At 41.7% G+C, this 27,626-nt stretch overlaps 1 protein-coding gene across 1 annotated transcript; it reads left to right on the plus strand.

Annotated features, from left to right (window-relative positions):
• Nucleotides 1-1,085: 1,085 nt before the first annotated feature.
• LOC135463576 (exostosin-3-like) lies at nucleotides 1,086-20,873 on the plus strand. Its single transcript, XM_064740879.1, is given in 11 exon segments — nucleotides 1,086-1,206; nucleotides 3,311-3,455; nucleotides 4,728-4,978; nucleotides 6,309-7,381; nucleotides 7,383-8,013; nucleotides 9,325-9,426; nucleotides 12,903-13,057; nucleotides 14,247-14,374; nucleotides 14,738-14,882; nucleotides 17,374-17,502; nucleotides 17,854-20,873. Coding segments are annotated over 9 exon segments (2,793 nt in total). The 5' UTR covers nucleotides 1,086-1,206; nucleotides 3,311-3,455; nucleotides 4,728-4,758; the 3' UTR covers nucleotides 18,064-20,873.
• Nucleotides 20,874-27,626: the final 6,753 nt, after the last annotated feature.

Raw genomic sequence — 27,626 nt, forward strand, 5'->3', positions numbered from 1 at the left:
AAGCAGGCTGGCCGGGTGTTACGTGTACATATACATGTAGGTATGTAAGCAAGCTGGCCGGGGTGTTACGTGTACATGTACATGGAGCTGCTCCTTCACACTCTGTATGAGATGCTACTGTTTTATTTGTACATGCATGTTAATGTGCAAATTTACAGGTGTTATAATTAATTACAAAAACTTTTGTAGAGAAATTTTTTTTAAATGAAAAAAACACATATGTGTTGTGTAAATAAATGAAGATCTGGCCTCCAAATTTGAGGTGTGCTATCACACTCCCACGCATAACACAGCCCTGACCTAAAATCTAGGTGAGGTACAACATATAAGAGACACCTGACAAAATCAAGAATGTGGTGAGAAGGAGTGCAAATCACACTCTCGGCCTTTGGTAAGGAGTGTGATAATGACACACCGGATTAAAAAGGAAGTCCAAGAGCTGGAACATGTTGGAGTACATGGACATTATTGTCCAAAGTTACCATATCCCAGAAGTGAGACTTAATCTTAATGCCAGTCTTACATGCAATGCAGCACTGAGAAATGAGAGGTGCCTGGGACTTCAGTATTAAGTACATGTAAATGCATGGCTTTACCAGGCATAGAAAGGTTTTTTTAAAACCACCTGTGACATGTAGATTATTTTGGTACCTGTCACCTTCAGGTATCTACCTGGCCCCATCCGTCTGACTTTTAGAAAGTCTAGCACTGCCAATCAGCATTGTCCCATTTTGTGAACATACAATTTCAGTTTGGCAAAATTATTTTTTGTCATCATCACTGCCTTGGCAAAGCAATATCGGTCCACAGTGTTACAAGAATTTTTGGTTTCAGAAGCAAGTTTCTTTTCATTCAATATTCTGTCAGGACCGTGACACCTGCACTGTCAATCATCAAGATGAAAGTTCATTTTGTACCTGTATATGCATGCGCTTCCCATTACAGAGAAACAACCAAGGAAAAGCATCCAGTGTGTGTTTGTTTAGATTGATATGTGTGTGTCTTGAGTTGCTCCCCTTTACACTTGCAACGCCACGTATAGTCCAAACCTTGAGCGGGAAAAGTTAGCAATGCAGCCCTAAAACTGTACACTTTTGGGCGATAGGAAGAGGTTGGGACAATAAATATTAATGTCCTTTTATTGTTTATTTATTTGACTGGTGTTTCACACTGTTTCCTGTGAAAATGGCTTCTTCAACATTGAAGGTACGTTTGGTCTTGGAATTGAAAGCGCAAATATGATGACAACCTTGTCCACTAAATGACGTAGTAGCAATGTTGACTTGTTCAGGCAGAAAATGTCTAAGTCTTGTGACAACACTTGATTGCGGGAACGCCAAGTAAATATACAGACTTCACAAACATAGACCTGCATGGATATTGACTTAAACATGATTGGAAACTTATTGAGCCTACCTGTGGCTGCAGCAGGTGAATTTTTTTTGTGACCTGTCGCCGACAGGTAGACAGATGTTATTTCTGTCCCTGCTTTACTACAACATTAACATGTAATTCACGTATAAACAACTGGCCTATGGCTTTCATGCTTTCAGCTCTAAATTGTAGTGTTGTTCTGATTCTTGAAAACACAAAAAGTATTAACAGATATATTCATATACATGCACATGGGTCAATGCATGTTGACAAAGGAGAATTTCATTTCTCCACAGTTAATACATACATGTACACATGTAGTTACATGTGATAAAGGCAACACATTTTAACTCACACACATGTTGCCACATAGGCCTAGTTTTAACACGTTTGCTGCCACTTAGTTTAGCATCATGCTGCCACTTAATCTAGCATCACCTTGCCACTTAGTTCAGCATCACCTTGCCACTTACCCTAAATGACCTAAAATTTCGTTCATGACTAACGTGCCCATTCTGCCAGATTCTGAGAGTTCTATTGACTTTAGATGGATGTTTTTGATGTTTGTTTGGAGCATGGGATGATATTCTACTGGAAGATTGTAAGTTTCAGCACCGAAAGTAATATTTTGTGACATTTATTTGCCACTAACAATACAGTTTTGTTAGGTCATTTAGGGTAATCCAAACCCTAACACCAGGTTGTCACTCCGTTTATAAACAGTATGTCTAGCCCTTAACTAGGGATGTTTCTGGTAGTCCCTGAGTATTGTTCTGTTACACTGCCTTATAAATTGGGCAACCTGAACCTTATGTTCTTTTCCAGTTTGACAGGAACTGTCACATCTGATATAATATTGACACTGGCGTGTGATTAAGTGCAGTTTCGGATGTTTCAATGTTATCCTGCGTTAAACCATATATCTGTTAAAGGCCAAGTGTCAGTGGTTTGTTGTTAGATGGCTGAGGCCAAACAGGATAGTCAGGAAGGGGTCGATTGTCCTCCCCTCCCCTCCCCCTCACCCCCCTTACACTTCAACTCAGGCTACACTGCTAGTATGACACCAGCACTGCAGTGATTTCAAAAATTTATCTGTATAAAATTAGGCACATTAGGATGCAGTTGGTGAATATTAAACCCAGTATAGTGTATTTGACTGAAAATTTTGTCCTTGGTCAGATTTCTAATTTTGCATGATTCCAAGAGCTCTGTTATTGTTAAAGTTGTTTTGAGTTTTTTTGTGTGTTATATTTTTGTGCCCTTCATTTGCTCCTGAAAATGTACTTTTTACAGCTAAAATTTTTAAGACAAGTAAAGTAACAAGTCCTGTGAACTTGCATGAAAATTTACACAAATTTAAAATATACACATTTACAGGGGAAATGTCAAACAACATTGACATGTTTGTGGTATACTGTAAACAAGGTGCAGCTGAGACAGTTGAATGCACACATGTACATCTCTACAGCCTGACACCCCCACAAGAAGGAAATGAGCAAGTGCTTTTCTGGGAACAGGTGTTTCTGTCTTAAGTTTGTACCACTTATAACCACGAATAGATCTAAGACTGTGAGAAAGGAGGTGTGCAAAGCTCTTCTCAACTGCATCGAAATAGTTTTGAATCATTGGTTTGTTTCAATGTGATGAAAAGAATATAAATGTTTGTACATGTGCATCTTTCATTTCAGTAGTTAGTGAACAGTGGCAGTAAAGAGACGTATATGTGCACTGTGCACAAATCTGTATATTATTTAACTGTGTGGGAATCAGTTCAAGTTACAGTGTATAAGTACGTATATTAGTGTTGTATTTTTCACGGTACTGAGTAACAGACAGGTAAAACTTTTTTTTCTGTTATTCTTGTCTTTTTTCCCCCAGATACATGTAAGAATGAATTTATATGTTTTTATTTATTTGATTGTTTTCGTGATTTCAGGTATGTCCAAAATGTGATGACAACTCTGAAAGGGGTGGGTGAACTGTGACACTATGACTGTCAGAAGGTTAACTTCTCGAAACCTCATCTAGTAGACGTCTTCAGGCCTGGAGAAACTTTGTCCGTCATCATGACTTAACAACAGGTAAATTGAGATGTTCATATTGTTGGACAAAGTTTTTACTTCTGAAAATACATACTATACATGTAAACAAAATTCATGCCAGGTCAAATTGAAAGTAATTTTTCCAGGTCTTGAAAAGAGTGAAAAATCATGGCACTTTTAATTTTTGATTGAACCTGGAAAGGCATTGAAATTGAGAATAAGGCACACCTAATGTTGGCTGATGGCTGATTAATAGAGATCAGAACAGCTGATATGTAGCAGCTTTCAGTAGGCTGACTTTATCGTGGAGAAATTTGTTTTCCTGCATCATAGACATTGCTCATTGCACTAGTGCACGAACCTCATGTAAAATTTAAGCACCTTTATATCGTCCGACCCATGAAATGCTGGCCTTACGGCTGTGTGTGAATCCCTGGACTTGTGTACCCATGTTTGTGCTGAGAAGTGGACATTGAATCCAGGGGTTTGGTAGTATGACTTCAGCTTTAAGTCAGAAGGTCAGCTACATAGCAGCTCCTTCATCATGTGCTCCTCTACTTGGATATAAACATGAGATATGCTAACCTTATCTCCCTTCTGTAGGTGTGTGCGGGAAGAGCGTGAGAGGCCGAGCATGGCCAGGTTTGACTGTCTTGGCCACAGAGGCGCCTCTACTTGGATATAAACATGAGATATGCTAACCTTATCTCCCTTCTGTAGGTGTGCGCGGGAAGAGCGTGAGAGGCCGAGCATGGCCAGGTTTGACTGTCTTGGCCACAAAGACTCCTGTATTTGGATATAAACATGAGATATGTTAACCTTATCTCCCTTCTGTAGGTGTGTGCAGGAAGAGCGTGAGAGGCCGAGCATGGCCAGGTTTGACTGTCTTGGCCACAGAGACTCCTCTACTTGGATATAAACATGAGATATGCTAACCTTATCTCCGTTCTGTAGGTGTGCGCGGGAAGAGCGTGAGAGGCCGAGCATGGCCAGGTTTGACTGTCTTGGCCACAGAGGCGCCTCTACTTGGATATAAACATGAGATATGTTAACCTTATCTCCCTTCTAATTCTATAGGTGTGTGCGGGAAGAGCGTGAGAGGCCGAGCATGGCCAGGTTTGACTGTCTTGGCCACAGAGACTCCTCTACTTGGATATAAACATGAGATATGTTAACCTTATCTCCCTTCTGTAGGTGTGTGCGGGAAGAGCGTGAGAGGCCGAGCATAGCCAGGTTTGACTGTCTTGGCCATAGAGACTCCTGTATTTGGATATAAACATGAGATATGTTAACCTTATCTCCCTTCTGTAGGTGTGCGCGGGATGAGCGTGAGAGGCCGAGCATGGCCAGGTTTGACTGTCTTCCACCACGAGGAAGGTTGATGCACTGGCTCAAGTCGCTGCGGATCACACGGGTCATTGCCGTCCTGCTCCTTGTGCTGGTAAGCGTGGCCTTGATAACCCACTATTACCTGTCCAACATGAGCACAGAGCCTGTCAGGGAAGGCTCACAGAGACGCAAACCCCTTGGAGATGCCATCGTTGATCCAGATCTCATCAAAGGTATTGCGGAGGTTTAATGCCACTCTCAGTATTCAGCCATTTTCATGCCTTAAAACTGTATTTTAAGTTCATAAGTTTTATATCTGTAGAGAATTATTAACATTCATTGGCAGCAAAACGTCAAATTTTAGGGGGCTGAGGCAGCGGAAGTAGTATCCCACCCAATCAGGCGAGAGTCCAGGGGCTGCCTAGACATTTCATTTGGTCTGTAAAAAAAAATTATTTCAAGGGGCACTTAGGTCCCCCACTTATATCTTCATGGGGGGTTGGGGGGTGGGGGAAGGGTCTGGGCTGGTGGAAGGAACCTATAGCCTATGACATTTGACAGTAGTATGTTTCATCTTGGTGATAGTAAGTAATGCACGAATCCCCCATGGCCTTTTGCAAAGTGTAACATTCATTGATGACAAATTGTCTTTCAGCAAAGTGTTTTGCATTTTTTACAACCCTCGTGGGAAAGTAACTTGCCAAAGGTCAGCCTAGCCACTCCCTGTACTAGACATATTGTTAAGTAAATGTGTTTTATGAAGGTAGACTTTATTAGTGGAATTAGTTGAGGATTTAGGACAAGTAAAACTGTTCAAATTCTGTGTTTAATTTGGTACCACATAGTAATTTTTGAAAAAGTCAAGAACATTGCTTTATATTAAGCTGTCCTGTACAAAGTACAAGTAGAACTTACATGTATTTCGTACTAATACCCTGAGCATTAGTGTTGATGTTGGCGTAGAATAGCAGGCGTGACAGGGAAAGCAATGTTTCAGTACATGCTCTAGGGGTGGTACATGTACCTCAAAAAGCACTGCATGTATTAATTTCAGTACTTTACAAAATTTATGGTCTTCAGCTCCTTATGTATTCAGCTAAAGTTTTGTATTGATGTGTCTCCTGTAGGTCAGCTGTTTGGTAGCCTTGCTACCAAATCTTAAGGTCTTGTTTTTCATTTTTATCAAATTTTACTCTTAACCAATTTTCTTTGGATTTAAACATTACACTGAGAGAAGGCCTGAACTATTACCCAGTATTTGCAGATGTGTTTCTCAGTATTGGTTTATGTCCTCCACATGGCTGAGATTGTTATCGTGCCAGTATGGCGCGATAACCCAGGAGCTTCTCACTGATGCAGTCGCTGTGAGTTCAAGTCCAGCTCATGCTGGCTTCCTCTCTGGTCGTGCGGGTGATGATCTTCCAGCAGCCTTCAAATGATAGTGACTTTGCCCCAGGCTCTGCCCGGTTTCCTCTTGCCACAATCAAATAAATCAGTATTGGATTATGTGTATTGTAATACCTGGCACTGGATATAGGGTTTTATTTTTTTGGTCATTTCCAGGGTCCGACCTGGAGTACCATGTAGACGAGCTGAAACGAATCAAATCCTCGGTGGCCAAGGAGTTACGGGACTTGGAGAGTAAGCGCCAGAAGCTGCAGACAGAGATCTCGGGGTACACTACCCACATTGACAGCCTCAAGTCTGAGTATGAGCGGTTGACCAAGGACCTTCAGATGCTCAAGATCACCATCAACCAGGCTAATATGGAGAAAGAGGAAGCTTTCATGAAAACTCTGCCGGACATCAAAGCCCCGCAGCGCATCCTGGCAGGCCTGGAGGATAACGTGAATGTTGCATCGCCGCGCTCCCCGCTGTCCTGCAGAATGCACTCATGCTTTGATTACTCACGTTGCTCACTGCTGTCGGAGTTCCCGGTCTACTTCTACAGTCCCAGTGACTATGGCATGGGGTTATCGCCAGTAGAGCACTTCGTTGAGAGGTCTGTGAGCGAGGCATTCGGTGTGACGCCGTATGCCGTCAGCGATGGCGATCTCGCATGTTTGTACGTTGTTCTGATTGGAGAACTGCAAGATGCGTCGTTCAGCACAGCTACGCTGGAGGAGACGCTGCGCAGTTTGCCTTACTGGCACGGGGATGGCAGGAACCATGTGCTGTTAAATGTCGCCAGGACGCATTCCAATGTGGACATCTTCGATGACGTGGATACAGGAAGAGCTTTCCTCGTTCAGTCCACTTTTACCTCCAGGAATTTCAGACGTGGGTTTGACATAGTGTCTTCACCAGCTCTCGGTGTGGCCAACGGTGAAGTCTGGCAGGGTTTGCCTCCCCTGTCACCACTAAGACGGAAATATCTGTTAACATTCCAGGGTGAGTATCTCGCTCCGCAGCCAGCCTCTATTAAGACCAACGCCAACAAGAATAATGTGCTGCAAGAAATAAATAATCAAAGACAGCTTCAAAGTGTTTCTGAAGTGGCTAATTTGTTGAGTCTTGAAAAGACAGTCGTGGACACGCTCAAGAGAATGCAGTCTGTGTCAGAAGACGGGTTTAACTTTCAGTTTGCATGTGAGGGTTCCAAGTTACTGGGTGCGGTCAGCGAGTGGTCGCTATGCGGGGACTGACCAGTCAAGGCAGAACTTCTTGCAGGATTCTACCTTCACACTTATTTTGACTCCCACAAATACTAGTCTCGTGTCCACTGTTATAACTCAGATCCGTCTTTATGAGGCACTGAGGTATGGTGCTGTTCCTGTCATCCTCGGTGACCACCTTGAGCTGCCGTTCTCCGAGGCCATTGACTGGCGCCGTGCATCCATTATCCTTCCGAAGGCACGTCTCACCGAGCTACACTTTTTTGTGCGCACCTACACAGACACTGACATTTACACTCTGAGGCATCAGGGACGTTTTCTCTGGGAGACGTACTTCGGCTCTACAGAGCGGCTTGTAGAGACTTTACTGGCTGTTGTACGGACCAGACTACAAATCCCCCCTGTACCAGTCATGGACTCCCCCAGCCCTAGTATTTTTAACACCTCGTTTATCCCCCCTAAGTTAAGTGCTCCTGATCTGGACCCTGAGACTGACGACGTGTTGGGCCCGATTGAACAGCCATTTCCTTCACCCATGTTCCGTAGGAACTTCACAGTGACATTTGAGGAGTTTAATCATCCTCGTGACCCCTTCCATCTCTACCCTAATTCCCCATTCGACAAAAAGCTGTCCTCCGAGGCCAAGTTTTTGGGTAAGTCCATTGTGGAACAAGTAATAAATGTATTGAAGCTCTCGCACAGTTTCCCCTTCATTATGGGCATTGGAGTCTCACCTGATTCCGAACCCATTTTTAACCACATAGTACAATGTAGTACGGTTGAAACTTAGACGGCTGAACATTTTATTTCACTCTTTGCACAAAATTGGTAGCAGGTATACAGGGAAAAGTATAATTTAGCAAGTAAAAGTTTTTCTCTGATGACATCGTTTTTATTTATCGGTGAGCACAGAAGTTTTGTGTTTGGCTTGTTGGTTTTACTCCATGTACACGTTTTGGAGTAAAATAATGACTAAAATTTATTTGTACTCATAAATGTAAATATATGTATGTATTAGTATCTAATAGCTCTTCTGTACTCTATGTCCTAAATTCAAGGGAGATAACTCACCAATCCCCATTGGCATGAGAGTTATTACCCTCTTAACCTGAACAGTTACATCAAGTCATTGGACTTGCCAGTTACTCAGTAATAGATATATGCCTGTGATATAAGTGAAATACATGTTGTTATTGATCATGGCATTCAGGGTTGGAATTTAAGCTAAAAGTCAAACTGTACACCAGGACCAGAGGCCACTTTCACAAAACAGCATACAACATTTATTTATCGTGCATTTGTCGTACGATATTTTGTACATTATTATCACCATATCATTGTCCAATATGTGCGATATGGTACATGAACATTTATGACATCTTTGTGCAACTGGACTCAGTACTCTGTGAATTCCACTGCTCTGCCCACAAGTTTACTGGTCCTGACACAAAAGATAGAATCAATTTGGAATGGCTAACCGAGAACCAAGATTGCTTTTCATTGTCAGTGAATGCTGATTTAAAATTTCTACACCACATACATGTAAGTCATAGTATGGATTTCGGCATTGTAGTGAAGCAACTACCCCTCAACAATCTATCGGCAACACTTTATAGGCCTGATGCTGATGCTCACGGTCATATTGAATGTTACTTTCAAAATTTTAATTATCCAATAATTTTTACACCCTCCTTTCTAAATGTTAATGACTAAGACTTTCTCTGTGAAGTTTTTATTTTCTGCTGGCCTAAGGCACACAGTACATTGTACCTTACAAAATCTACTGGTACATGTATGTCAGAAAATGACAGGAGTTGGGCCACTGGATTACTGCTAATTTCAAACCCCTGGCATTATGCATTAATAAAATATAAATAAATCAACACATGTACATGTAAGTAATTGTTGTCCATGTAATTGACAACAACCTGTCGTACATATACTTCTGCATTTCATCTTTTCAGGCTCTGGGTTAGGATTTCGGCCCATCAACAAAGGGGAGGGTGGGGCAGGGAAGGAGTTCAATGAAGCCCTGGGTGGCAATTACCCCAGGGAACAGTTTACAGGTGAGTTTTTACATCAGTTGTTTAGGAATCTAGAGATGTAGGGTTTGCTGATCTATTGACGTGGACTGGACCCAGGGGAATGCACACTTGTACGTGGATGTTTTGTATACTTGCAGTAAAGGTCAGATACAGTAAGGGCTGTAAAACTATGGCCGATTCCACAAAGCTGTTTCTCACTTTTTAAAAGTCAAAATTTAAATTCTATCTACAGTCCGTAGTTTTTGATACTAAAAGTTGAAATGTGGACTTTGTCTTAAGATAACATTGATGAGGCGCACAACATTTCTAAAGCCCAAACATAAGCCTTAAAATTGTATTTACAACTGTGACTTAAATCAGAATTGGGTTTGTGCAATCGGTCCCCAGTCCCTGTGAACAGAGACTGGCTTTGTGCAATCGGTCCCCAGTCCCTGTGAACAGAGATTGACCTTGTGCAATTGGTCCCCAGTCCCAGTGAACAGAGATTGGCTTTGTGCAATCTGTCCCCAGTCCCTGTGAACAGAGATTGGCTTTGTGCAATCGGTCCCCAGTCCCTGTGAACAGAGATTGACCTTGTGCAATTGGTCCCCAGTCCCAGTGAACAGAGATTGGCTTTGTGCAATCTGTCCCCAGTCCCTGTGAACAGAGATTGGCTTTGTGCAATCGGTCCCCAGTCCCTGTGAACAGAGATTGGCTTTGTGCAATCGGTCCCCAGTCCCTGTGAACAGATTGGCTTTGTGCAATCGGTCCCCAGTCCCTGTGAACAGAGATTGGCTTTGTGCAATCTGTCCCCAGTCCCTGTGAACAGAGATTGGCCTTGTGCAATCGGTCCCCCAGTCCCTGTGAACAGACTGGCTTTGTGGAATCGGTCCCCAGTCCCTGTGAACAGAGATTGGCTTTGTGCAATCTGTCCCCAGTCCCTGTGAACAGAGATTGGCTTTTGTGCAATCGGTCCCCAGTCCCTGTGAACAGAGACTGGCTTTGTGCAATCGGTCCCCAGTCCCAGTGAACAGAGATTGGCTTTGTGCAATCGATCCCCAGTCCCTGTGAACAGAGATTGGCTTTGTGCAATCGGTCCCCAGTCCCTGTGAACAGAGATTGGCTTTGTGCAATCGGTCCCCAGTCCCTGTGAACAGAGATTGGCTTTGTGCAATCGGTCCCCAGTCCCAGTGAACAGAGATTGGCTTTGTGCAATCGATCCCCAGTTCCTGTGAACAGACTGGCTTTGTGCAATCGGTCCCCAGTCCCAGTGAACAGAGATTGGCTTTGTGCAATCGATCCCCAGTCCCTGTGAACAGAGATTGGCTTTGTGCAATCGGTCCCCAGTCCCTGTGAACAGAGATTGGCCTTGTGCAATCGGTCCCCAGTCCCCTGTGAACAGAGATTGGCTTTGTGCAATCGGTCCCCAGTCCCAGTGAACAGAGATTGGCTTTGTGCAATTGATCCCCAGTCCCTGTGAACAAAGATTGGCTTTGTGGAATCGGTCCCCAGTCCCTGTGAACAGAGATTGGCCTTGTGCAATCGGTCCCCAGTCCCTGTGAACAGAGATTGGCTTTGTGCAATTGGTCCCCAGTCCCAGTAAACAGAGATTGGCCTTGTGCAATCGGTCCCCAGTCTCAGTGAACAGAGATTGGCCTTTTTGCATTCCGTCCCCAGTCCCTGTGAACAGAGATTGCAGAACTGTGCATTTATGTACATGTACATGTCTATCTCATAAACCCCTTGACTCTTAACTGATACAGGCTTTTGTAAGGCATCTCCCACAGGGTCAGCTGTGACCCTACCCCAGGAGATTTGTCAGGTACATGTATACAAGGTGGCCCTTATGGACGAGATTGGAGTAATCACATTACGGCATGTGTCACATGAAACCCTTGACCAACTTAGGCAGGGTTTTTACAGGCATCTCCCACAGGGTCGGCTGTGACCCTACACCAGAAGGTTTCTCAGTGTCAGGATACAAAAGTACATGATTACTCATTGGCAGGATACAGAAATACATGGGTAGTCAGTGGCTGGATACAGAAATACATGGTTACACAGTGGCAGGATACAGAAATACATGGTTACTCAGTGTCAGGATACAAAAGTACATGATTACTCAGTGGCAGGATACAGAAATACATGGTTAGTCAGTAGCTGGATACAGAAATACATGGTAACACAGTGACAGGATACAGAAATACATGGTTAGTCAGTGGCTGGATACAGAAATACATGGTTACACAGTGGCAAGATACAGAAATACATGGTTAGTCAGTGGCTGGATACAGAAATACATGGTTACACAGTGGCAGAATACCTTAAATACATGGTTACTTTGTGGCAGGATACAAAAGCACATGATTACTCAGTGTCAGGATACAAAAGTACGTGATTACTCAGTGGCAGGATACAGAAATACATGGTTAGTCAGTGGCTGGATACAGAAATACATGGTTACTCAGTGTCAGGATACAGAAATACATGGTTACACAGTGGCAGGATACAGAAATACATGGTTACTTTGTGGCAGGATTCAGAAATACATGGTTACTTTGTGGCAGGATATGGAAATACATGGTTACTCAGTGGCAGGATTCAGAAATACATGGTTACTCAGTTGCAGGATACAGAAGCACATGATTACTCAGTTGTAGGATACAGAAATACACGTATCCTATCACTCTGTAACCATGGAACAAATTTATCCTGTAAAAATCGATTTAGCATAGAAGATCAGTATACAAGTGACTTACTTCAAAGATGTGACAGTTTCTGGCACAAGCAAACAAAGGGAGATAACCTAGTTAGCAAACACATACATGTATGACATCGGCTGCACTATACTGGAATGTACACATCCCTCAGGACCATTGCTGTCCAGTGAAAAGCGGAGTACTTCGTCTGATGCAGGATAAAAACTGCATACATGCATCTTACACCAAATCTTAACAAATGCATCTTGACAAATTAGTAGGTTGTGTTCAGTCTGGCTCCGAAAGAGATTAACCTGTACACAAACAGAAGACAAAGATCGCACTGACTGGACACCACTTCTAAGACAGGGGTTGTTGTGCAGAGTAATTTTTTTGACTAGGAAGGAGTGAATTGTCTTCATGTTCATGGAGATGTTAAGTACTTGAGCACTGTCCTCTTATGGAGGGAAAATTGCCACGGCATAAATTCATTGGTGACAGCAGTGGGCAATGACAACAGTTTTACATGTAATAAACTACAAATTGTGATGGAAGTTTATTAAATTGTTGCCTCATAAAGTTTACACATGTGTGTTTCTTATGACTTATGGGTTTGTTATTTTCCATATCCTTTAGCATTCCAGCTGTATTCAATGTCAACAAAACAGCACACTAGGGTTTCATTCATTTGGCGACGGCAAAAAAAAATGCTGACCTAGAAACATTGCATCACAATTTTAGACAAGTTTTACATTATGTCATCGCTAATTACTAGTGCTGGACCATAGCTCTAAATTTTCTTTGTTTTCTGACCTACAGTTGTGATACTAACTTATGAGAGGGAAGCTGTGCTCATCAATGCCCTTCAAAGGTTCAAAGGTCTACCTCATCTTAACAAGGTCATTGTGGTCTGGAACAACCCTACACTCCCTCCAGTTGAAATGAGATGGCCTGAAATTGGAGTCAAAGTCCATGTAAGTGAAACATATTCTGAGGGCATTCTCTTTTGAATAAAATGAAAATACACCACAAAAGTGGAGTCTGCATTATAAGTACATATTACACAATGCCTTGATAAGAATTTTTTTTTTCAATATCCAAACAATTTATTCGCAAAGAGAAAAGTCTTTGTGATTTCACCAACACCCAAGAAAACAAATGTGGTCAAATAATCTAAGAAATCAAGCAATTATTATAGGTACATGTAAATGGTTGTTGTATAGATACAGCTTCCAGTTGTGCCTTAAGGCAGCTTTTTTTGTTTGTCTTGCTCAGATACAGTTCATGCTTGGCAGGCCTTGTCAGAACCATGGACACTCTCAGACACCTGGGATTTGTCCCACAAGTCCAGGCTCTACAACTCTATTAAACTATTCTTCCGAGTTCTCCCATGGCTCTGACAGGGGCAGCATTCTGTATGTTACACACCTGTGCTGGTTGTATCTGGCAAATGACAGTGATTTTCTCCAGGCCCATCTTGGATTTCTCAACTCATGAACTTTACTTTTATGCATGTAAAATATTCTTGAAAGTCGCCGCTTAACACCGATCAAAGTGAAATTTAAAAAATACCTGAGGTACAATGTGATTAATATGTTGTTAGAAGAGATTACTGTCTAACAATCTACTGTGTGTGTCTATCAAAATAACCTTTGATCTGCAATATCTGCCAGCAACCTGCGGATGCTTGTGGGTTTCTCCCGCGCTATGCCTGGTTTCCTCCCCACCTTAATGCCGGCCACCATCATATAGGTGAAATATTCTTGAGTACGGCATAAAACACCAATCAAATAAATAAATCTGCCACACCCATGAACCTCATGCCTCCTAAACCTTGAACTAATGCCCTTCAACATTCTTTTAGATATTCTGAGGTGACACAGTGACACTGTGTAAAAAAATCACAAATTGTCAGTGTTTAAAAAAAAAAAAATGGAAATGTTTATTATGTGAAAATATGCCTCTGTTGATTAAATGTAGAATTGTCTATGATACATTACGTTGTATATAGTCATTGATCATCGTCTGTCCTGTACATTTATATCTTATATACACTGTATACACCTGTAAATGACTTCATGTGTGATGGTGTGTTCCCAAGGGACTTGATTGTGAAACTAATTGATCTCCCTCAGAAAATAAATTATTATTATTTGTCTGCAGATTGTGAAAGCAGCCAAGAACAGTCTGAATAACCGCTTCTTGCCATACGATGCCATAGAAACAGAGGCCGTGTTAAGTATAGACGATGACGCCCATCTACGCCATGATGAGATTATTTTTGGTTTCAGGTAAATTTTTTTTTGCCAGATTTACCTGATGTAATGGATGATTCATGGAAAATTTTCTAACGTGTATCTTGCTTTCAACACCATTAATATCTGTCCCAAATTTTAGAAGAACTGGGTAATCAGGTCAGGACCTTTGGAAACCACTTATGAACTGAAAGAATTATGCAAATATATGTAAATATAATTATTGTGTTCGCTCTAAAAATTCACCAAAAGAAAGAACCTCAAAGCATGTTTTTAAGATCAATAGAATTGGGCAAACATGGGTAAGTTAGTCACGTATGAAATTTTAGATGAAATGTAGTATTTTGCAGGTTTTGACACAAACAGGTGTGATTTGTGAAATGTGTTTGTGTTATATAGGGTGTGGCGAGAGGAAAGGGACAGGATTGTAGGGTTCCCGGGACGTTTCCATGCCTGGGATTTGTCCCACAAGTCCTGGCTGTACAATTCTAACTATTCCTGTGAGCTCTCCATGGTTCTCACAGGGGCAGCTTTCTTCCATAAGGTATGTCACATCAGTGCTAAATGTACGTGTCACATGATGACGCTCTTAATGACAACTGAGATTTGTCTCACAAGTCCTTGCTCTACAACTCTAACTATTGCTGTGAGCTCTCCATGGTTCTGACAGAGGCAGCATTCTTCCATAAGGTATGTCACACACCTGTGCTATCTGTCTCACATTATTACTACTCGTCGGTCAGAAGATGTCATCTTAATCCTTTGTCCTACTATTCCATTTAAGTAGAATAGGAAGAACAGTGCCTGGCTGTCACAAAATCAAATTATATGTCAGCATTTTAATTTGTCCATCTTTTCAAAAGTTTAAAAATTACAATGTAATATATAAAGTGACTACAAAACGCATTGCTTAGGTATAAATTGCTAAGCCACAAAATGATGATATTGGATCTTGTGTTTGCTGTGACAGAATGTGACAAATTCAGCAAAGGATTGGCATGTAACAGCCTAGTGTAAGTGTGGATCATGGTGACTTTGTAGAGAATGACGTACCTGTGTCATGTGTGAGGAACAATGTGGCATGTAACAGCCTAGTGTAGGTGTGAATCATGGTGACTTTGTAGAGAATGACGTACCTGTGTCATGTGTGAGGAACAATGTGGCATGTAACAGCCTAGTGTAAGTGTGGATCGTGGAGGCTTTGTAGAGAATGATGTACCTGTGTCATGTGTGAGGAACAATGTGGCATGTAACAGCCTAGTGTAGCTGTGGATCATGGTGACTTTGTAGAGAATGACGTACCTGTGTCATGTGTGAGGAACAATGTAGCACGTAACAGCCTAGTGTAAGTGTGGATCATGGTGACTTTGTAGAGAATGACGTACGTGTGTCATGTGTGAGGAACAATGTGGCATGTAACAGCCTAGTTTAAATGTAGATCATAGTGACTTTGTAGAGAATGACGTACCTGTGTCATGTGTGGGGAACAATGTGACATGTACCAGCCTAGTGTAAGTGTGGATCATGGTGACTTTGTAGAGAATGACGTACCTGTGTCATGTATGAGGAACAATGTGGCATGTAACAGCCTGGAGTAAGTGTGGGTCATGGTGACTTTGTAGAGAATGACGTACCTGTGTCATGTGTGAGGAACAATGTGGCATATAACAGCCTAATTTAAGTGTGGATCTTTGTGACTTTGTAGAGAATGACGTACCTGTGTCATGTGTGAGGAACAATGTGGCATGTAACAGCCTAGTGTAAGTGTGGATCATGGTGACTTTGTAGAGAATGACGTACCTGTGTCATGTGTGAGGAACAATGTGGCATGTAACAGCCTGGTGTAGGTGTGGATCATGGTGACTTTGTAGATAATGACGTACCTGTGTCATGTGTGAGGAACAATGTGGCATATAACAGCCTAATTTAAGTGTGGAACTTTGTGACTTTGTAGAGAATGACGTACTTGTGTCATGTGTGAGGAACAATGTGGCATGTAACAGCCTGGTGTAAGTGTGGATAATGGTGACTTTGTAGAGAATGACGTACCTGTGTCATGTGTGAGGAACAATGTGGCATATAACAGCCTAATTTAAGTGTGGATCATGGTGACTTTGTAGAGAATGACGTACCTGTGTCATGTGTGAGGAACAATGTAGCACGTAACAGCCTGGTGTAGGTGTGTATCATGGTGACTTTGTAGAGAATGACGTACGTGTGTCATGTGTGAGGAACAATGTGTGATGTAACAGCCTAGTTTAAATGTAGATCATGGTGACTTTGTAGAGAATGACGTACCTGTGTCATGTGTGGGGAACAATGTGACATGTACCAGCCTAGTGTAAGTGTGGATCATGGTGACTTTGTAGAGAATGACGTACCTGTGTCATGTGTGAGGAACAATGTGGCATGTAACAGCCTGGTGTAAGTGTGGATCATGGTGACTTTGTAGAGAATGACGTACCTGTGTCATGTGTGAGGAACAATGTGGCATATAACAGCCTAATTTAAGTGTGGATCATGGTGACTTTGTAGAGAATGACGTACCTGTGTCATGTGTGAGGAACAATGTAGCACGTAACAGCCTGGTGTAGGTGTGTATCATGGTGACTTTGTAGAGAATGACGTACGTGTGTCATGTGTGAGGAACAATGTGTGATGTAACAGCCTAGTTTAAATGTAGATCATGGTGACTTTGTAGAGAATGACGTACCTGTGTCATGTGTGGGGAACAATGTGACATGTACCAGCCTAGTGTAAATGTGGATCATGGTGACTTTGTAGAGAATGACGTACCTGTGTCATGTGTGAGGAACAATGTGGCATGTAACAGCCTGGTGTAAGTGTGGATCATGGTGACTTTGTAGAGAATGACGTACCTGTGTCATGTGTGAGGAACAATGTGGCATATAACAGCCTAATTTAAGTGTGGATCTTTGTGACTTTGTAGAGAATGACGTACCTGTGTCATTTGTGTCTATAAACCACGCCTTCGTGTAAATGGCTCACTAATGTGTGTTTTGTTTCTCTGACAGTATTACGCTTACATGTACAGTCACATCATGCCTCAGGCCATCCGAGACAAAGTGGATGAGTACATGAACTGTGAAGACATTGCCATGAACTTCCTAGTCTCCCATCTCACGAGGAAGCCACCTGTCAAGGTAAGGTTTTACACTTGCTGAATGGGTTCCTACCTAAACGATAAACCACCCATCGAGTTCAGGTTATGTATATGCTGAATGGTTTCCTCCCTAAACATGTACAAATTATATACATATATAAACAATACAAGACACATGGAGACCAGACTATTGATGAAAATAACAGTAATTTCAAGACGTAATTAACCCTTATGCTGGCATCCTCTCCGGTCTGTAGGCAACCTGCGAATGATTTGCCCTGGGCTCTGCCCGGTATCCTCCCTCCTTAATGCTGGCTGCTGTAATAGAAGTGAAACAGTCTTGAGCAAGATGTGAAACAGACAAAATTTGTATGTGTTGTTGTTGTTGTAGGTGACGTCACGCTGGACGTTTCGCTGCCCTGGCTGTCCACAGGCACTGTCAGGTGACGAGTCCCACTTTGAGGAGAGACACAAGTGTATTAACTTTTTTGTGGAAGTGTACGGCTACATGCCGCTGTTATACACACAATATCGTGTTGACTCGGTCCTGTTTAAAACTCGACTGCCTCACGACAAACAAAAGTGTTTCAGATACATTTGAGGCTGTAGTGTCACCAATCAGCTGGAAAGTGCCAGACTTGGTGTCACCAATAAGCTGGATAGTGCCAGGCTTGGTGTCACCAATAAGGTGGAAAGTGCCAGGCTTGGTGTCACCAAAAAGCTGGATAGTGCCAGGCTTGGTGTCACTAATAAGCTGGATAGTGCCAGGCTTGGTGTCAACAGTAAGCTAAGTGCCAGGCTTGGTATCACCAGTAAGCTAAGTTCCACACTTGGTGTCCCCAATAAACTGGATTCAGGAAGCATGGAGTTTGGGAACATTGGACTACTGATTTCAACAAGACTGAGGTGAGGGAAAACATGAGGGTGTGCCTGCTGAACCAGACATGAGTTATGAACTAGGAACTACTTGTGGCTTTTGTATGGAAAACTATAACTACAGAGAAGAGAAACTTCAAGAGAAAGTGACCAGGGCTGAGATGGAAGGGACCAAGATACAGCAGAACAGAGACAAGGCTAACCAAAATGGACAAGATGTTGACAGTTCAGTGGTATGACACTGGTATAAAAGTTGCATCTTTCCGTTGTTTTTTAAATTACAAGCTTGAGTTCAGCAATAGGCACCAAAAATGGTCAAGTATTTGTTTTAAGATGTTTTAGCTCATACCTTCACACACGTGTAACTGTTTCATCAGCCAAGAGCTTTCAGGTCATCAGCGAAGTTGAATTGGAATACATGTGTGTTATAGTTTGAAAAGCACACAAGGATTTTGAGAGAAGGATTCATCCCAACCTACATTACATGTGGTGTTGTTACAGTTGATAAATATATGATCACGGATATATTGTGAGAGTTTCAGGACTTTCACTTATGTTCAGAGTAAACTTTCATCATCCATCGTTGTATTTACTCTCTTAAGTTATCTCCCCTATGTGCTTGTCTCCCCTACCTGTCAATCTGTACATGAACACAACTGTCTCACATCTGTCAGAGGTTGGCTTCTTCTCCACCCATGCATTGGAAGATCTGCAGCAATCTGTGCATGGTTTTGGGTTTCCTCAAACCATAATGCTGGCCGGCGTCGTATGAGTGAGATATTCTTGAGTACAGCGTAAAACACCAATCAAACAAATTAAATCTACCAGAGGTAGTGCTGCTTGTCTCTTGTGCAACAGTGGGTGTCTCATATACAGGTAAGGTAGGCTCTCACACGACCTACGCACATCTAAGTAGGATGAGTGAATAAGTTTGCCATGTTGATATCACATTGGCAATGTACATGCATCAGTCCTGTTGTGTCTGCTGTAGCAGAAGGTTAAATCAGCAGCCATTTTGGAGGAATGTTACCATTACTTGTATAGCAGTTGTGCACCAATATGACTGACAAAAGTTGATCATGGAATCCATTGCATCGCTCATTAATTCTGTTAATATTAGCCTAGGGTACATTCCATAATTATGGATTGAATGTCAGCTGGAATATCAGTTGTATTGAACAGACATGTTAATGTTCTCATGTTATGCCTGCAGCGCTGATGAGCATAGGCGAGCTCTGATGAGCATCAGGACACAAGCAGAGGTACATGGCTGTGGTGATCATAGACTAGGTCTGATAAGCGTCAGGACACAAGCAGAGGTACATGGCTCTGGTGAGCATAGATGAGCTCTGATAAGCATCAGGACACCAGCAGAGGTACATGGCTCTGGTGAGCATAGACGAGCTCTGATAAGCATCAGGACACCAGCAGAGGTACATGGCTCTGGTGATCATAGACTAGGTCTGATAAGCGTCAGGACACAAGCAGAGGTACATTGCTCTGGTGAGCAGAGATGAGCTCTGATAAGCGTCAGGACACAGGCAGAAGTACATGGCTCTGGTGAGCATAGACAAGCTCTGATAAGCATCAGGACACAAGCAGAGGTACATGGCTCTGGTGAGCATAGACTAGGTCTGATATGCATCAGGACACAGAGGTATATGGTTGTTGATTACCTGTATCTTGAAAACTTCTCTTCTCCTACATTAGTTGTGCCAACCATTTGAAGTTCAGCAGAAAGTTCTGAGATGTACCTGCACGAAACTTTTATAGTCATTTTTAGTCACATTGTGTTTTTAGAAGCTGTTTGTGTCTGGGGTGCTTTTCAAACTTTTCAACTTTTGCTACAACGCCTATCATTCATTCCGTGTGGGAATACTTTTGAGTTAGCATCTTTCCATTTATGTCTTATAAGAGAATCCACTTGTTATGAGGATGTTTTTCAGAGTGGTATGTAACTTACTGTAATTCTTTAACCTTTTCACATGTTTGCAACTTGCTGTTTATTCAAGCTTATTCCAAGGGCATTATTCTATGTACCCTATTTTTTTCAACTTTTTCAACCTGCTTAGCAAACAACATTTTGAAACATTCTGAGAGAGCTGTATAGAGAGATAGTTTGCAAAGTTTAGAATTTTTATCAGTCTTGTATCTTTAATCACACAAACAAATCATTTTTAGTGCCTTTTTCATAATTATTGTATGCATAACTAGTATTGAAAAAAGTGGTTCATTGGTTGAAAACATTGAAGATTTACTATAGGTTGATAAAACTGGAAATTGACCAACCAAGACAAATGTAGTTTTGTCTGTGAAGTGGAACTGAAAATGTGCATAAATCGTGCTGAAAGTTGCTCTTTCATATGCGAAAAGGTTGAGGAATTAGAGTAGTGTTGGCAATTTCTCCTCTGACCTAGTTCCGAGAGTACACCATATGATGTCCAGTAGGTGTTTCACCTCTTGCAACTCTTTTAACCCAAGATCACCTTCATCATAAGGATGCAGGCATCATTGCTATAAAAATATTCCATCCAAAGATCAGAACTACGTTCTTTATAGCGAAATATTAACTTGACTGCTGCAATCTTCTTGTGTGAGGTCAACTTTACAAGGACGCCATGAGTCACTTGTGTTACAGCTGTCTTAGCAAAAGATCACCCATTGCTATATCCCCTATAGTCTAATGTTGCGTTTGCTACAACTCGCTTTATAGCCAAAGATCACCTTTGCGACAACACAACTTTTGCTACAACGCCTATCGTCCGACAACGTGTTTGCTACAATTGGCTTTTTGATACAACTTAACGTATCTTAGTCGAACTGCTCCTTAGTAAGTTTCTTTTGCTACAACCCCAGCACAGGGGTGCTTTTACATGTTTTACATGTCTTGCACGCATGAAGCTCTCAGGAGATCTTTAGCCGGCCACCATATGTATACTGTACTGTATGTCAGGTCGCTGGATACTTGAACAGATCCAGGATTTTACTGCAGTCGCTGTGTTGTTATGCTTTGAACGGGATATGTGGCAATACAGATAGTATACTACTCCCTCAAGTCTTGCACCCGACCAATTCGTATTTGCGGAAAACAAATCAGTGCAATGATATTGTGTTTCCTGCATGTTGTAACTGGGCTAAGAAAAAAATAGATGATGCCATGGTAGCTAGAATCGACTTGGCCTTTGGTCGCCTTGTGCAGAAAACCCCTGAGTAGAACTCTGTAACAGGCCCTAGAGGAGTTTTGGAGGTATATCTTTGGGGGATGGGGGAGATATTTAGTACTACTGGGTACCGGTACTTGACATGCTGTGCTGTTTTCATACCATACATACATCATCCTGCATCATGTAACGTCATCCTGCATCATGTAACATCATCCTGCATCATGTAACATCATCCTGCATCATGTAACGTCATCCTGCATCATGTAACGTCATTCTGCATCATGTAACATCATCCTGCATCATGTAACATCATCCTGCATCATGTAACGTCATTCATTTGGAGTGGTGCTTAAAATTTTATAAGCTTTTACACTGAGGTAGTGTGCGTAAACTCAGCCTCTGGCTTACAGACGACTCGGCACATTATAATGACCTCGATATCCGCTGGAACAGCTCCCAAAGTCAACCGGATGTATTTTTTTTGCCCGCTGCGCAAGTCATGAAGTTTGCATTACACTTCACTGAGGATTTCACCAGATTCTGTGACTGTAACATCCCAATTTTTGAGACCTGTTTGTATTATTTTGGTCTACATTATACGTTACATCTGAGAGACTGTAAATTCATCGCTATAATAATTTTTCCTGTGAGGCATTATGTAACTAGGGCTTCTGTTGGGTGAAACTTTCTGTAGCCTAGCAATACCGCTTTTTCTGTAAAAGTCCATCTGTAACAGGCCAATCACACAATCATAACGATTGAGACAAGAGAAACGAGGGGTTTGAACTGAAATTTAAAACAGAATTAAAATGAAGCGTTATCTAGACTACTGCGTTCTTTGTCCTGTGTCTTAAATTTTGAAATAATCATCTAAACCTTGTTTTAAATTTTAAATTGCGTTAGTTTTTTGTTTTTTGTTTGTTTGTTTTTTTTCACTTAGTCCCTTGGTGTGTCTCCAGAAACGAATTTTGAGCTTGAAATTCAGGCTTCCTGTCTTACGAAATGGATAGCGGGACGTGGCTCTGTGAATGGGACTCCCGTAACGACGAGGCACACGAGGGGAAGGTTCAATCCCGGCCTTGGACAAGTCCTCATTGTTCTTTAGGCCTTGGTGACAATAAAGGATCGACGATGGCATTTTTGCCCGGTCTTCTGTTCGCTGTAGACCGCTTGTCTTCCACCAGAGTATAGAAGGCATACAAGGTGGGAAACGTGTCGTCAGTTAGTTGCCATAGGTAAGTGGTTTACCACGTGGGCACTCCGTTTTCCTCCAAATTCATAGATGACCGTCAGACTCACGGCATCCGTGAAAAGTTGTTGATTGTTGCAGGTCATTGAATAATGTGGTAATTGTACTTTCTAAACAAATTCTCACTTTTAAACATCCAAAACTTGTACATATTCTAGTCAGCAAAGATGTAGTGTGATAGTGAATTCCAACTCCTTTACATGTACGCAATGTATAATCACCAAAGATCCATTTGCTTGTACTTATCTATTCAATATATCATAGATTTTTAAAGGCAACGACAGAAGCATATGTCTGATGAAAGACCATTACAATAGTTAGATTTATATTTTTAAAAAAATGTTCAACCTAGGTATATGCATTTGAAACATTGGGCTCTATAGGGACATTTTCTGACCTTATTGGGGCCAGTGTTGTTTGCCACATAACACGCATGGCAGGCGTAAATTTCAATATTCAAGAAACAGCAAAAATCTGCATATGATACCCTCTGGGTCATTACAGACCACTGTAGAATATAATGTTTTAAAGACACCCTATTGGGTTTGAAGAATTCTTAAAATATAAATCGAACTATTTCCCTGGGCACTGTTTAACGGTCCGTCATGTGATATACTTCATTTTAGTGTTTTCTTTGCCTTTATAATGTAACGTAGCTCCCATTTATTTTGGCCTATTTTATTGTCATCGTTTTGAATCTCATGTTTGTAAATACATGTACGTGTACACCAACGCTTGTGTATTTTGTGCATATATACACATGTACTGTACATTTGTGTACGTGGAACCCAGTTGACTGGATTAGACACATATTAAATTTGGTTGTTGTTCCTTCAACACAAATGTCCGTGTCATTTACACAAACAGCTGTCATCGTTTATTATGCTTCGTCAAGGTTGTAATTGCTTGCCAAATAAAACGACTTTTTTTTCTTTTTTTTTTTTACATTGAGGTGTTGACAGGTGTTGTGAATGGCGTTGAGTATATAACCACATGTGCATGTATGCTGGGGATTTTTCGATCGTGCTTGACAATTTTGCTGTCATGTGACAACAATGAGGCATCCGATGTGTTTATATATACTGTGTCTTCTTGTGGCAGGGCGAGTCCATGCTGCCAAAGTGCTGCCGTCGGTGAAGTATCATACCGAAGACACCAGACATGACAGCAACAAGTCCCATTTTTTGAAATCTTTGGCATGACCCGACCTTGGTTTGATCCCGGGCCTCCGGACTTCGAGGCCAACCCTAATTTTCGTAGTTCTGCATTACTACTGTCAGCCATATTGTATTGAACTTGAGATAGTGTAAAAAGTCAGAAAGGTCTATATTATAGTTATGAATAGCAGATTGTGGCTTAAAAAGATGTAAAAAAAAGAAGTGATAGGGTAGGAGATATGGGTGGCGCATAGCTTTATGGGCAGTAAGAAAAGAAGAATAAATATTTAATTTAGGCAAAGGAAGGACCTTCAGAGGCTTTAAAAATGAGAAGTGTGTTCCAGCCTGTGCAAAAAGGGAACGACTCGCACCTTACGTTTTTGAGGCTGAGTAAGTGGCAGTAGGTGAGTTTGGTATCTATACTTCCCCAAAGTGCGCTGTCGTCGTTCAAGCAGGAAAAGATCAAGAAAAGAGTAAAGTATTGATCTTCTTGTTAAAAGGCTTTCTCATGTGAAGGCTTTATCATCCCAATATTTTGAGATGCTTTCATGCACGTGAAATTTAAAAGAGCCACGAAAGTTTGTTGTTGAAAATAAGGCCAAGGAATTTGTGCTCGCTCACCACGGTCAGAAGAGCTCAGTCCCACATGATATATTTATTTATTTATTTACTTATTTGTTTTACGCCATACTCCAGAATATTTCACTTGTGCGACGGCGGCCAGCACTGATTGTGGTGGGAGGAAAGCAGACAGAGCACGGGGGAAACTCACGACCATGTGAAAGACCTCACGTATGGCCGGAAAGAAAGTCAGCATGAGCTGGACTTGAACTCACGGCGACCACATGGATGAGGGGTGTGCCTGCTAACCTCCCTCAGCCACGGACGCCCCGTCCAGGCTGATTGATTGTCCTGGAGGAAGTTTGAGGACAGTCCTAACAATCAAGACTTTCGGCTAATTCTGTGCAAATAGTTTTATTAATAAGAGGAAGATGGATGCTACACAGCAATTGTGAGATCTTGGCAAACTCTGACGTCATCAGATGGAGCGGACGAACAGGCACTGGTGAGCGAATAGGCTAATTTCAAAATACTGGATGAGCGCATGTCATTGGTGCATTAAAAAAAATGAAGAAAACCCAATATTGAGCCCTTTGAGACACCATATAATACCCTATAAAAATTGTCTTAAGTTTAATGGAAAGTCTTGTCTGAGTGATGCTAAAATGTATTCTGTTATTATAACACAATATACTGTCGTATTCCACATAACATTCTGTTAGTCTTGTAGAATCTTTATGTTGAATTAATGGAATGTGTGTGCTGTATCTAACAGAACAATCTGCTGCAATAGCAGATTACATTGTAGCATCACTCAGTCAACAGACTTTCCGTTAAAAGTAACAGGTAAAATTTTTTTAGTGTGTTGGTGTAAATGGAGACAGAAATCCTTCAAATTTGACAGTTTATTGTCTGCCAGCTAAGTAACCCGGCAGCAAATCATAAAATGCAGGGGCCTCCGAGGCCGAGGCAGTTGACACGCCAGCTCTGCACAATGACCCAGGAGCCTTTCACCAATGCGGTCGCTGTAAGTTCAGATCCAGTTAATTCTGGCTTCCTCTCCGGGTGTTCCCGGGAAGGTCTATCAGCCACCTCCCACCATGATGCTGGCCGCTGTCGTGTAAGTGAAATAAATGCTCTTGAGTACGTCGTAAAACACCAAACAAGTAAAACAATAAACATTAGACGCCACAATGAAGCCATTTTTACTTCTTTTCTGTAGGAACAAGGTGTGATTCACTGTATCAAAGGCTTCCGATAAATCAAAGAAGACAATAGCACTAACATGCGTAGATTCTCATGCAGAAAGAAGAAAGTTGTAAAGGAAACAAGCAGTATGTACACAGCTGAATGTTTTTATCCTGAAAACATGATTATCAGGATATCTGATATGATCATACATAATGAGTAAATCCACTTTACTCGGTTGAAAAATTCTATAAAAGAAAATGAAGCGGACTTTCCCTTAACAGTACTTTATGGTCTTTAACCTGACATGTACTTCATGATAGTGTTTTCTTTGTCTTTATAACACGGACGCTAATTTCCTACACTTTGTGCTAATCCTTTATCCTTCTCGCGGATTAAGTCTATCCTTTCTCACAGAAATATAGACAAAAAACGACATACACTCAAAAGCTTCATCTGTTAAGTTTGTCAGTGATGCTAAAATGTATTTGTTATTACAGGGGATTGCTCTGCTCAGTATAATACAAATATTTTAGTAATTCAACAAAAAGATGCTATTAATCTAACACAATATTATGTAGAATATGACAGTATATTGTGTTATAATAACAGAATAAATTCTAACATCACTCAAGACAACAGGCTTCCTGTTAAAATTAGCAGATGAATATTTTGAGTGTAAGAAAGTCACATGGGGCCTTCCACACGAAAAGATAGGCGGTGAGATCATACTATTTGCTAACAACCAAAATATGACGCGGATATGATATCAGTACCGGTATCCCACAGCGACCGTGTTAAATCGATTTTTTTTTAACCTGAGCAAAACACCAAGCCCGCCACAGCACAGGTGAGAGGTACGGATATATGTAGGTCGTCAAGTCTGTAGAGTGAACAGAGAGAGTTTCGTGATCCGAGGCGGACTACAACACAGGGATTACGTATGATATATACGTGTATATATGTAGGCCTGTGGGTGCGAGAACCATGGCTGTGAGAGTCGGAAATATACAACTGTTTGTCGGTATCACAGGTAAATGTAATATGAGTATATATAGTATAAGTCCATATTCTTCATTATGACCCGCACTTAACTATAACGCACATCCCTTTAATATTGTATGTCGTATAGGTCAAAAAGATATGGGATTTGGATAGGTAGATGTAGGCACAGTTCAAATATGAAAGATATCAATGAAGTTCTCCAGCTATTGCCCTATTTAAAACTCGATTATCCCGTTTAGTCCAAAATATGAAGAAAGAGCGATCAGAATCTGGCGCAGAAGAGTCGCATTTCTTCTCGCTAAAGTATGGCTGCAGACTTACATCATGGGGTTTGCAGGGTACCCTGCGGCGTGCAGCCTTCATCCCCTACACTGCCCCTCTTCCCCCCCCCCCCCCCTCCCACACACCCTCCGGTTTATCAACACCCATTTATCTGATAGCCATCGTATGACTGAACCACGAGTAACACCGTCGAACGTATAAGTGGCTATCAATGTTTGGAAGATACTCGCTTTAGAAATATCGACATCTCCAGCAAAGCATCGATATTGACTTCAGTCTACTAGTTGTTTGGATAGCAATATTGCTGAAGATGTCCTTAGGCTGTCTTAGTAATGCCAAGACTTCACAATTAATCTAAGCACTAAATCCGAAGACCGTATACCACTAGTGGTACAATGCACAGGTGTTCCAACTCGCACGACTCATTCCATTTGCACGACCATCCTCTTTCCTGATATGACAAGATCTACCGAAAAATTGAACTGGACAATCCTGCATTTGATTGGTCAGCTCCTCACATAAAGACATCATCTAGGATGAAATCGATACTGTACCTTTTTTCTATAACCCCGAATTCCCTTCTTCTTGTTGTTTGGGGGGGGGGGGTCACTACTGAAATAGTGAGATTGAGAAAGGCATATATCGGTATGCCCTTTTTTATCGCGATGCCCATCAATTGGTA

Source organism: Liolophura sinensis, chromosome 3, assembly GCF_032854445.1.
Source record: "Liolophura sinensis isolate JHLJ2023 chromosome 3, CUHK_Ljap_v2, whole genome shotgun sequence".
Lineage (NCBI taxonomy): Eukaryota > Metazoa > Mollusca > Polyplacophora > Chitonida > Chitonidae > Liolophura > Liolophura sinensis.